This window comes from Cyprinus carpio, chromosome B17 (assembly GCF_018340385.1).
Source record: "Cyprinus carpio isolate SPL01 chromosome B17, ASM1834038v1, whole genome shotgun sequence".
Taxonomy (NCBI): Eukaryota; Metazoa; Chordata; class Actinopteri; order Cypriniformes; family Cyprinidae; genus Cyprinus; species Cyprinus carpio.
Window position 1 is genome coordinate 1,587,167 of NC_056613.1, and position 12,305 is coordinate 1,599,471.

General features: G+C 35.4%; 1 protein-coding gene across 1 annotated transcript in view; it reads left to right on the forward strand.

Annotated features, from left to right (window-relative positions):
• The window catches only part of LOC109067362 (kelch-like protein 29), a 120,776-nt gene that overhangs the window by 65,804 nt on the left and 42,667 nt on the right, over positions 1-12,305 (forward strand). The window contains exon 9 of the mRNA XM_042743169.1: positions 10,779-10,977. Within this exon, the coding sequence (XP_042599103.1) occupies positions 10,779-10,977 (199 nt within the window). The remainder of the gene's footprint in view (positions 1-10,778; positions 10,978-12,305) is intronic.

Here is a 12,305-nt window from a genome sequence, read left to right on the forward strand (position 1 = left end):
ACTCATTCTAAATATGGAAATGTTGCACTGCTGAATACAGTCCGACTATTATAATGTAAGTGGATGGAAAATGAAAAGTGTTTTATGCCCTAAGTGCTTGATCATTTTAAAAAGAGCCTTGGGGTGTTGGATAAGATACCGTATCTTAACGCCATCAAAACAGTTATGTTTTTTCATGAATATTGGCTTCTATTTCCCAAAGGTAATTTTTTTTATTACCTTTATTTAACCAGGAAGAGACTTGTTGCTATTAAAAATCTCTTTTTCAAGAGTGTCCTGTCCAAAATAGGCAGCAGTACAATCATACATACATACAGGCACAAATACACTAAAATATTAATAACATAAAACAACTGAAATAACAAATCCTTTAAAGTCAACCACAATCCATAACACATAAGGCAAAACATACAGCCAGATGTAGCTGCCTCCAAATCAGTTAAAATCCTCTTAAAAGCGACCAATGAGACCAGCTTATTAAGTTTAATAGATTTCTGTAACTTGTTCCATGTAGAGGGAGCAGCATACTTAAATGCTTTTTTTCCCAGCTCAGTTCTAACCTTTGGAACAGACAGAAGGAAAAGATCCTTCGAACGAAGATTGTAAGTCCCGATATTATTTACACTGATGTAGGTCAGAAGGTAGGATGGAAGAAGACCTAAAATAGCTTTGTATATGAAGATACACCAGAGTTAAAGTCTCCGCATAGATAGAGAACACCATCCAACACGTTCATACAATTCACAATGGTGAGTGAGGACTTTAAGACCAGAGATGAACCTCAGAGCTCCATGATATAAAGTGTCCAGTGCATATAAACTTTGAGACGAAGCATGCCTATATAAAACATCACCATAGTCAAGTATAGACATAAAAGTTGCAGCAACCAGCCTCTTTCTAGATTCGAACGAAAGGCATGATTTAATTCTGAAATAAAACCCTAGTTTAAGTTTTAATCTTTTTGCTAGCTGCTGAATATGAAAGGTAAAAGAAAGAGATGCATCTATTAAAATACCAAGATATCTGTATTTAGAAACACATTCAATCTTTGTACCCTTGGAAGTGAGGATCGAAGGCAGATTTGATTTGGATTTCAAATTTGAAAAAAGCATGATTTTTGTTTTTTCAGCATTTAAAGCACGTTTTAAATCATAAAGATTCTGTTGAAGCGTGTTAAACTCAAATTGTAATTGAGAGAGAGCCTGGTCTGCGGTGGGTGCTGAGCAATACAGTACAGTGTCATCTGCATAGAAATGAAATTTTCCTGTAGACACGTTACTGTCAGTATTATTTATATAGAGACTAAAAAGCATTGGGCCCAAGACTGACCCCTGAGGCGTGCCTTTTGTTATTTTGAGATAGCGAGAGGTGTTGCCCTCCGCCTGTACACACTGAGTTCTGTCTGTAAGATAATTATCAAACCAGATGACAGTTTGTTCAGAAAGTCCAGCCCTACACAGTCTGTGCTTAAAATAGAATACCTTTTAACAGGGGAACCACAAAGGCTGATTTCCAGATGGAACGAATGACATTTGTGTTCAAGCACCGATTAAAAATATTAGTTAAAGGCACGGAAATAAAATTTGCTGCTGCCTTTAAAAAGTAGGGATCCAGTTTATCCGGGCCTGCAGATTTTGTCATGTCCAAATTCTTGAGGGCTTTATTTACGTGTGAAACTGTAATAGGACTGAAACTAAAAGACTGACAAGAAGGATCCAAACCAACAGTCTCCACTGTAGAGGAACACTCATGCTGGGTATTGAGTGACTCAAATAAAAATCCTGAGGCTATGAAATGTTCATTGAAACAGTCAAGTATTTTGGTCTTATAAGTTTTGGAGAGTCTATCATAATGCTTGAAAGAAACTCCTGGCCTTTAATGTTTTCTGATAATGATTTGATAATTTTCCAAAATTTAGATGGATTAATCAGGTTATGAGTGGTTTGAGAAAGGAAATGATCAGCTTTGGCTTTTCTAATTGTTAGAGTACATGCATTACGCAGTTGCCTGAAAACCAGCCAGTCAGAGTTCTGATTTGATTTTCTGGCTTCTGCCCATGCCACGTTGCACTCATGGAGGATATTTGCTAAATCAGGAGGAAACCAAGCATTGTTTCGGCCTTGAACTGTCTATTTCTTTAGTGGAGCATACCTGTTAATTATATTGGTAAACCCCTCAATAAAGAGGTTCCAGGCACTATCAACATCTGCACTAGTATTAATTTTTTTTCCAATCATAATTAGATAAATCGTGAAGGAATTCTGGTTCTGAGAAGTGCTTCATATTACGCTTGACTATAATGCATGGTTTGATTTTAGGTATTTTAGTTTTTCTAACTGTTGCTACGACACAGTGGTCACTAATGTCGTTTGCAAATACAGTATGGAAGCAGTTGAGTACTTATGAGGAACATTAGTTAGAATCACATCTATTAGCGATGATTTTTCCGGGTTTTTAAAGTTCAGCTGTGTGGGACGGTCAACAATCTGAAAGAGATGTGATGAATCACAGTAAGGTCTGAAATCATCAGATACTGGTTGTAACCAGTTCCAGTTTAGGTCTCCGAAGGCTACTAATTACTTAGAGTTAAAATCAGAAAGGAGTTGCATTAAGGAGGGCAGAGCACCGCTAACAGCTGAAGGTGTCCTATAACAACCAATGACCGTTATACAAAGTGATTTAGAGACTTTAAGCTCCAAGGCTAAAAATTCAATTGCTCTTTTATGAGCGACTTTTATGCCATAATTAACGAGTCGGTTAGTGGGTTCACATAATTCAGCATCGGGTTGAAACATGCTGGAAGTAAATCAGCCTAAAAGGGCTGATTTGTTTTTTATTTATTTATTTTTCAATAAATTGTGAATCCGTAATATTATCCTGCAACGTTTGTGTTGCATTTCTCAAATCATGTACTAAAGCGATACATCATTTCTACCATTAAACAGGTGAAAAATCAGAGACTTTGGGCAGTAACAAGCTTTTTATGGAAGGATGTTACAGATTCTCAATTTATTGAAAAAGACATGTCTCCTCGGGATGTTTTTGTTGTTTATGTCAGACTGGTTTTGTGTGTTCGGGTGAGGTCAGCATGAGCTCTGTCGGGTCAGTCGTTTTAATGATGGTCTCTCTCAGGTCTCAGGTGTTCTCTGGTGTTGTCTCAGTAGATTGGCTCACAGCGGGACGTTTCTTCTCACAGAGAGCTGCTGAACTCTGCTGCTGTGTTGACTTCCCTCTGATTCTGATTGTCAATTTTATTGGGGTTGAATCCAGCATTGGACCGAACGCTTTGGGTTAGATTCTGTGTGTCTCGTGTTAAAAGCTGTTCTCACATCCACAATGCATGCAAACCAACTGAAAAGCTTTTGAAATGCATAGTGCACTTTAATAATAATGCATATTATAATGTGCTATTTTGATTGACATGAGAAAAATTTTATCATTATATTATTTTAAAATAGCTGAAATTATAGGAATCAGTGTGCTAAATTTTTATTAAAAAGGTAAAAATTAAACAATATATGTGCAAACTATCATGTATTTATTCATGTATTTATTTATTAATGCATTTATGCATTGCTATTTTCTGCATTTACTTATGTTTACTTATTTATGCATTAATATTTTGAGCATTTCTTTTTAATGCACTTATGAATTTGTATGCATTTGTGAATTTATTTACGCATGAATGACAATAGGTTATAGGAGTTAAAGTTCTGCATTTTCATGTCAAGATGTAAAAATATATCTGCAAAATATAATTGCTTTAATCCTTTCTTTTTGCTTATGGGGTGAAATATGTTTTTTTTTTTTTAATTATTTATTTATTTATTTATCTATTTATTTTATTTTATTTTATTTTGTTTCTGCGGCATTCATTGAGCAGGAAATAGTTTTAAGATCCAAACGTGGTAATAATGAAATACAAATTAAGACAAAGTCTGCCTTTGTAAATTAATTATAATGTTTGAATTAAAATAATACATGGACGTTTGAATAGTACCTTCATTAAATTTAATGCAAGTTTAATGCGAGTAATTTTAGCCTGTGCTTGCAGCTCTGAGGTGTTTTTTTTATTCCTCATTACACATTTTTTTTTCCTTTTTTTAGTTCTTTTTAGCAGCAGAACGCCTACATCCTACTAGAAATCACAACTTCCTCACCCAAACAAACCGGTGCTGTAGGTGAGAAAGAATGAGTGTGTTTTGTGTGGACTGAAGGAATAACGTTCATTGTACTGTGGAAGTTCACTAGAGGGATTACAGCCAAAATACTAAACCAATTCAATGCACTTTTAAACAGTCATATAAAAGAGCTTCTGGACCCTTGGAACTGGAGAAAGGGTCATTGTTCAGCACTGGACACTATTCTCAGGAGGTCAAGACAAACTGTTAGAAGTTTTGATTTAATTGACCCTTTTGGGATGGACAGGTATAAATATTTATAACCTGGCAATATTTCCACCATTTAGGCCATTTTTAAATGGCTTCTTTTAAGTGCTTCTAAAATCTTTTCCTGCTTTGGTGCTGTGTAGTGAACCATAAACTTCTTGATTTTTTTTTTGAGAGAATAGGGTCAGTCTGGTACTGAAGAACCTTTTGAACTCTGTAACTCAAAAATTGACAATCGTGGCCTCTTGATTCACTTCAGAGTTTATCCAATGGTCAGCATTACAAAAAGACATAACAGAAAATAGTTCTAAAAATATGATATTTTAAAATAAATCATCAATTTGTTTCTTTAAGCATTTCTATAAAAATAGTTTAGCAGTTTTTTAGAAATATATTTCTGTCAAGCTTGTGCGTTTTATTTTATTTTATTTTGCATAACCTAATTTTAATCAATTTATTTCTATAATTGTTTAAAAATATATATTTTCTTTGAGATCAGACACGTCATCTTTTTTATTTTATTATTTAGCTTTATTTTTATTTTTTTATTATTATCATCTTATATTATTAGGCACTTTTTTATTTATTTATTTTATTTTATTTTATCTTTAAACCTGATTTCAATAAAATTATTTCTATAATCATTTAAAAAATCTCTTTTCTTTGGGCTGAGGCACTTCATCTTTTTTATTTTAATTAATTGTTTTTTATTAAATTTGTATTAAATTAAAATTTTATTTAATTAAATATGTATATATTTTTTTTTTATTTATATTATTATTATCATCAACATCTTTAAACATACAAACAAATCTTTAAACAAAACCTTATAATTTAATACATTTATTTGATCTATAAGCATGTCTATAGAAAAGGGTTTAGCAGAATTTCAGAAATATATTTTCTTCAAGACCAGGCACTTTATTTTTATTTCATTTAATTTTATTGAACATAATGTTTATACAACATACTTTCAATCAGTTTATCATTCAGTTTATTATTTTATCCATATATGATGAGTGTTCTGTGCAGTAGGACAGATCACAGTTTTATTAAAGGTTTGTCGTGTGTATCCGGCAGCTCTCGCTCCGGTCTGGCCTGTGTGCTGACTCTGGTTTACCGTGAAATGCAATTGCTGAGTATTGCGACGGAGGCTGTTTTCCCAGGTCATTTTTCACCTTTATCTCAGCACACAGGCATCATTAGAGATGACGCTGTCCGGCTGCAGCGCTGCTGACTGTTGTGCCGCGCCGGGATACGCATCTCTCCGTATATTCCACAGAGAGAAAAGTGTTTCTTGGACACGCTTAATCTGTCTTCTTTTCAGTGCGGCGACGCTCCCCATCCATCAAACGGTGCTCACAGTGGCTGCGCGTCAGTCTGCCGTCCCGCGCCGGATTCTGCTCTCTGTCTCCCCTCCTGTTATCTAATATATTTTTAATGCATGACTGTCTTTGTGTGTATGTATCTCTCTCTCTCTCTCTCACACTTCTCTTTCTGTGTTTCTTTATCAAACTGCCGTGCCCTCAAGCACTGAAACACAAGCAAGAAATCTCCCTGAATTTTCACTTTCTATTAGCATCTGTACTCGGATTCGCTCAGAGAGCCGCTCGGCTTCGTGATTTATGGCTCTGATAGAGAAATTTTATATTTACAAGCAGCAAAATAAACATCGCAAATTTGATTCCAGCATGTTACGGCCTGCCTCGGGGATGGCTGTTTATTATATGTCTGGAGGAAAACGTGAAGAGCACAGCGAGCATGTCTGGCCATGAAATGAAATATTAGAACGATTATTGTCATGTCAGGAGGCCGTCTTTGCGGGGGGGGTTTTGCCAGTTGTTTGTTTTTGGTTTTCTTCACTCATTACCTATTCCCTTATCCATTATAAAGTCTAATTCTTAAAAAAAAAAAAAAAAAAAAAAATATATATATAAATATATATATATATATTTGAAATAATAGAGACTAGTAATCAGTTTGACTAAAAATAATTATTTTATTTTATTTATTTAATTATTTATTTTAGTGCATTGTGTTTTATTACATTTCATGTTATTTTATTGCATTGCATTGTGGTCTAAGATGTATTTTTTTTACACTTATCTTAACTGCTAACACTTTCCTCTTGAGAATGAATGCCTGTAAAGTTGAGCAATTATGCAGACAATACTAAAACTACCAGTAGTGTAAATTTCTCAAACCAAACATTCCAAACTGATATTTTTATATTTTAGAGAACAGATTTTTTTATGTCTTGCCGTGATTTGTCTTTTCATCAGCTAGAGAGAAATAAAGAGACGATTTGAAGTCGCTTCCTCCTGTAAATGGGAATATCTGTCAGAAGTATTGAATCAGGAACCTGCGGCTGACAGATGTTGGAGTTTTTACTTGTCAGAGATCAATAGCAATTTGACGAGTATCAAACATGTTGCTGTCTGTTCTGATGCGTTCAAATGTGGCTGTTCTGTGAAGACGCATCAGTGGAGTGCCACAACACTGTGTCAATCTGACAGATGCTCTTTTTTTTGTCTTGCCAACTCTAAAATAGCATCCAAACTTTAGAATGAATCCATCTACTATTTGCCCTTTGTTTTAAACAAAATGCATTTGCATGCAATCATGCACCATATTTCCAGAGGTTTGAGTGGTCTAGAAGTGATTCAAGCCACTTTGTTTGTTCATTCATTTAATTTAGTTTTATTTAGTTAGTTATTTTGAAATTGTATTTGTATTTCATTATGATTTTATAATTGTAAATAAGATTTACCATTCAAACCTTAGAATGAATTTTTAAATCTTTCTTTCAATTTTAATATTGTTTTGAACAGAATGCATTTACATGCAGCCATGCATGGTATTTCTAACAGAAGGGATAAAACCGTTTGGCACAACAAAGTTACACATTTGTTTGTATCCATGTTTTAGTTTTTTTTTATTCGTTTGTTTGTTTATTCAATTTTTTGTAAATGAATACATTTTCAAATTTTATGATGAATTTCAATTTATTCTTTTTAAATCACTTTTATTTACTCCATTTTTAAATTATTTTAACATTACTTTAAAAAAAATATTATTATTATTATTATTATTGTGCCTATTGAATTGCCATTCTGTATGAAACATGCTACATAAACCAACTAGCCTTTTCTTGCTTTAAATCATTTGCGTGGCAGTGTATGTATTGAAGGTATGCGAATATGTGTACAGAGCAGCTCGGTTTTGTCTCGCCAATTCTGAATTACCAACCAAACCTTAGAATGAATCCATCCATCTGTTAAAAGGCCTTTATTTTGAGAAGAAAAAAAAGCATCTGCATGCACACTGTCTCCAGAGGTCTGATTGGTCTAGAAGCGATGCAACAGTTTTGCACAATGAAACTGCATTTCCCATCACAAATAAAGCGTGAATCACACATTCTGTTGTAGCTTCCCGTGATTATCGGGAAGTGATAAAGAGGCTAATGCATGCATTTCATCCCATCCGGAATCACTTGAGCACATCATATAGTGTAGATCAGATATGTTTGCACTGAAAGCATCCATGTTTTCTGACCTTGCATTTATGTTTTTACTCAGCATTCAGCCAGATGATGATTCATCTTTTGGCCCAGTAAAGCTGCGGCTGTGCTGTCTTAATCTGGTATTCAGCGTGCCATAGTCTGGCTCCCTCATGGCATGACATTATTGCAGATATGCTCAGGCGAGTGGTGAGCGGAGCTGCATTTGGATTCCTAGATCATTCAGTCGATAAGTCTTGATTGCCTGAGCAGTGGAGGGAATGCTTGTAATCCTAAAGGATTTCTTCGGCGGCCATACTGCCTCTAGATTGCTAGAAACGCCTTTTTCAGATACCATTTTTCATTTATTTGATCTGTTCTCATGCCACGACTGGTTCTGAGTCCCCACCTGAAATGCCAGATTGATAAACTGTCTGAAAGTGACGGTGCAGATTTTTCCAGTCTCGCTGGGGACTTTAGTAAAATGCCACCAGTGCCGCCAGTAAATCTCTGACCTTTCTTCCTTCCTGGTTGGAAATACTGCACGTTCTCGCATGCAGATGTTGTTGTTGTTTTTTTTTTGAAAAACAAATGGTCCTTCTGAAACGGATCGGCGTGAGAAAGCGACGGTGAGCCGCTCCAGATGCTGTCCGTGTCTTTTTGTGTTGACAGTCCCGCTGGAGATATAGTGGACACGCTGGGATTGTTCACCGTGGAAGCCTGCTGTTGATCGAGCCCAAAAAAGCAGCTTTTGGAAAGGATCACCGGAATGTCAAGCTGTTCACACGGCCTGTTATCAAACAAATAAAAACTGACCAGCTCTGATAAGACTCTGGATCATGGTGTGATTGTTGACCAGATGCATTATGTGGGTTTAACAGATCTACCAGGCTGCATGGATATGTCTACATGTCCAGACTACACACATGTCTGTTTACTTTGAATTCATTACACTGCATTATTTATTTGCTTTTTTGTTCTTTTATTTATTTGCTTGTTTTTTAATGTAATTTTTTTTTTTAAATGAATTAATTCATTAATTCATTTTTATGTATTTATTTGTGTTATGTATTTCATTTATCATTCCATTTTATTCATTCATTCATTTTCTAATTCATTTAAATTAATTTATTTAATTTATAATTAATTTATAATATTTTATTTGTATTAATAATTTGCATTATACATTCATATAATAAATACATTATTAATGTAGTTCAAATGTTATGTTATAAATGTTGTTATTATTTGTTTCAATTTAAACACTTTTTTAAAGTTTATTTAATAAATTAATTTAGTCTTTCATTTGTTCAATTCATTAATTTACTCATTTATTAATTTAGAATTTATTTGAATGAATTCAATTTTAATTAAACTTCACAGAAAATGTAAGTTTCTACATTATATTTAGGAGAAGCTTATCAGTGGTGACTGTCAAGTTGTTGTCTGTATGGCAGAAATGTACAGTAAAAATCATCCAGTTAGTTCTCTAATTCAATAGAATCCAGTTATGTATTCAAACAAATGGTGAACACTATTAACGGCAATGATAACATTTTGCAATCAAACTTATAGCAAAATTTGGTAGTTTTGTATGTTGGTTCAGGGTTGGCATCATGTGCGGTCCTCTGAAGGGTTGGCATCATCTCTTCTCAGGTGTCTGGTCATCTCAGATCTTTGTAAGGCTAGATCAAGACTGAAGCTTGTGTAATTCCTAGTTGCCTTAGGATGCCAGAGAATCAAAAAGAGAAAAATTAGCATAGCTGCTGTTCCAACCAAGCAAAACATGATGTGTTCAACCTAAGCAAAAGAATGAAAATGAAAAATAACTGACGTTGCAGCTGCATTTTGGACTACCTGTAGCTTGTTTATTGAAGATGCAGGACAACCAGCTAGCAGTGCATTACAGTAGTCTAGTCTAGAGGTCATGAATGCATGAACTAGCTTTTCTGCATCAGAAACAGGTAACATGTTTCGTAGCTTGGCAATGTTTCTAAGATAGAAGAATGCTGTTTTTGTAACAAGTTTAATATGATTTTCAAAAGATAAGTTGCTGTTTAATACAACACCCAAATTTCTGTCTGTAGAGGAAGTAACAGTACATCCGTCTAGTTGCAAATTGTAATCTGAGAGACTCTGGGTACTGTTTTTTAGACCAGTAAGTAATATCTCTGTCTTATCTGAATTTAATAGGATAAAATTATTGGTCATCCAATCTTTTACATTTTTAACACACACTTATATTGAGTTGAGTTGAGTTTCTGTTGAGTTTCACCAGCATAACAATGGAAAGTAATTCCGTATTTTCTAATAATATTACCAAGGGTCAACATGTATGTTGAAAATAGCAGAGGGTCTAAGACAGATCCTTGGGGCACTCCATACCTTACTGGCGTTAATTGAGATGATTCCCCATTTAAATGAAAGTGATAACAGTCAGACAGCTCAGATATTCAGACTTGTTTTGATATTTCTGTGGTTTGACGTTAGCAGAGGTTGTTTGTCTCTGAATAATGTGCATCAGTATCTATTTATTATTTACTGGCACCTCTGTGGTTATAATGAGCATCTTCACACAGCATCCCTTGAATCTTTGTTGAAAGACTGTTTATTTGTATTTTTTTTCTAGAAAGCTAATTTGTTAACATGAATGCATCATTACAAAATTTTCTGTACATTTTTTTTAATCTTAATTATCCAGAGATTTATTTTTTTTCTTTAGTCATTAACAATAACAATGCATTACGGCATGAGGCCATCCATAATGGTAATTTACCACAATTAAGAGAGTGTGATGCACAAAGCTAACTCACATTTTTTCTTTCTTTCTCTCTTCCCTCTCATTTCTTTCTTTCTGTCCTCTGTTTCCTCTCCGTCTGTCCTGTATCCAGCATGTGTCTGAGCTGTTGGCTGTGGTGCGGCTTCCGTTCATTCATCCCAGCTACCTGCTGAACGTAGTGGACAACGAGGAGCTGATCAAATCTTCAGAGGCCTGCAGGGACCTGGTAAACGAAGCCAAGCGCTACCACATGCTGCCACATGCCCGCCAAGAGATGCAGACGCCCAGGACTCGACCGCGACTGTCTGCCGGTACATTGTTCAGCATGGTTTATAGTCTCTTCAAGATAAGTATGATCCGTGTGGTGAACATCAGACACACTGGTGCTTCTCTGAGCTGCATTGCTGTGAGTTTGTTTCTTCATGGGAACAGATTTGGAGAAATTCAGCATTGCATCACTTGCTCACCAGTGGATGCTCTGCACTGAATGGGTGCCATCAGAATGAGAGCCCAAACAGCTGATAAAAACATCACAATAATCCACAAGTAATTCACACCACTCCAGTCCATCACAATGTATTGCGAAGCCGAAATCTGTGTGTTTGTGAGAAACAAATCCATCGTTAAGATGTTTTTAACTTCAAACTGTTGATTCTGGCCAAAAATACGAGTCCATAATCCATAACAATGCTTCCTCGAGTAAAAAAGTCCATCTCCTGTTGTCTCTCACCTCAAAATCCACAAATATATTTGTTTAAAATAATTTTGGATTGTGTACAATTGTAAATGGTGCTTAATATATGCATATTTCACTCCTGATTCAGATGAGATTATTTTTTTCACTGGAGGACGCAATATTATGGACTATGGACTTAATGATGGATTTGTTTCTTATGAACACACCGCTTTTGGCTTCACGATACATTGACTGATGGACTGGAGTGGTGTGGATTACTTGTGGATTATTGTGATGTTTTTATCAGCTGTTTGGACTCTCATTCTGACGGCACCCATTCACTGCAGAGGATCCATTGGTGAGCAAGTGAAGGAATGCATTTCTCCAAATCTGATGAAGAAGCAAACTCATCTATATCATGGATGGCCTCAGGATGAGTAAACTAATGTATCTTCACTTTTGGGTGAACTATTCCTTTATTTAACTCGGCAAATTTTATTAGATGTGGTTACACTCTGGTTAGTAGTTGGTCTTTATGTATGCTGTGCACTAGGGCTTTTTGCATGCTGTATTGTGTATTTTAGCATGAGTTGACCAATCAGCAGCCAGGAATGTTTTATAACAATGCAGTGGACAGATATAGAAGCAGCAGCAGCGTGCTGGATAGAAATCCATCCTGATGCGGTGTGACAGAGTGTCTGGAATAGAGCCACAGCGCTGTCAGAGAGTTGCCAAAGCAAGCGTCAGCCGTGGGCGCCAGTGCACCTGCGCCTCTTTTTACTGAGCTTTGGCCAGTGGGTAAATTTCACCTGTGTGTACTTAAGACAAGCTGCACTGAAATTATCACACCCAACGACCCAGTTCACCGCCAACCACAGGGCTTTAACATTCACTACACTCATTATTATATAAACAGAGTCAGAAATGGAAATTTGTTTTGATTCATCTATTGTTGTTGTTTTT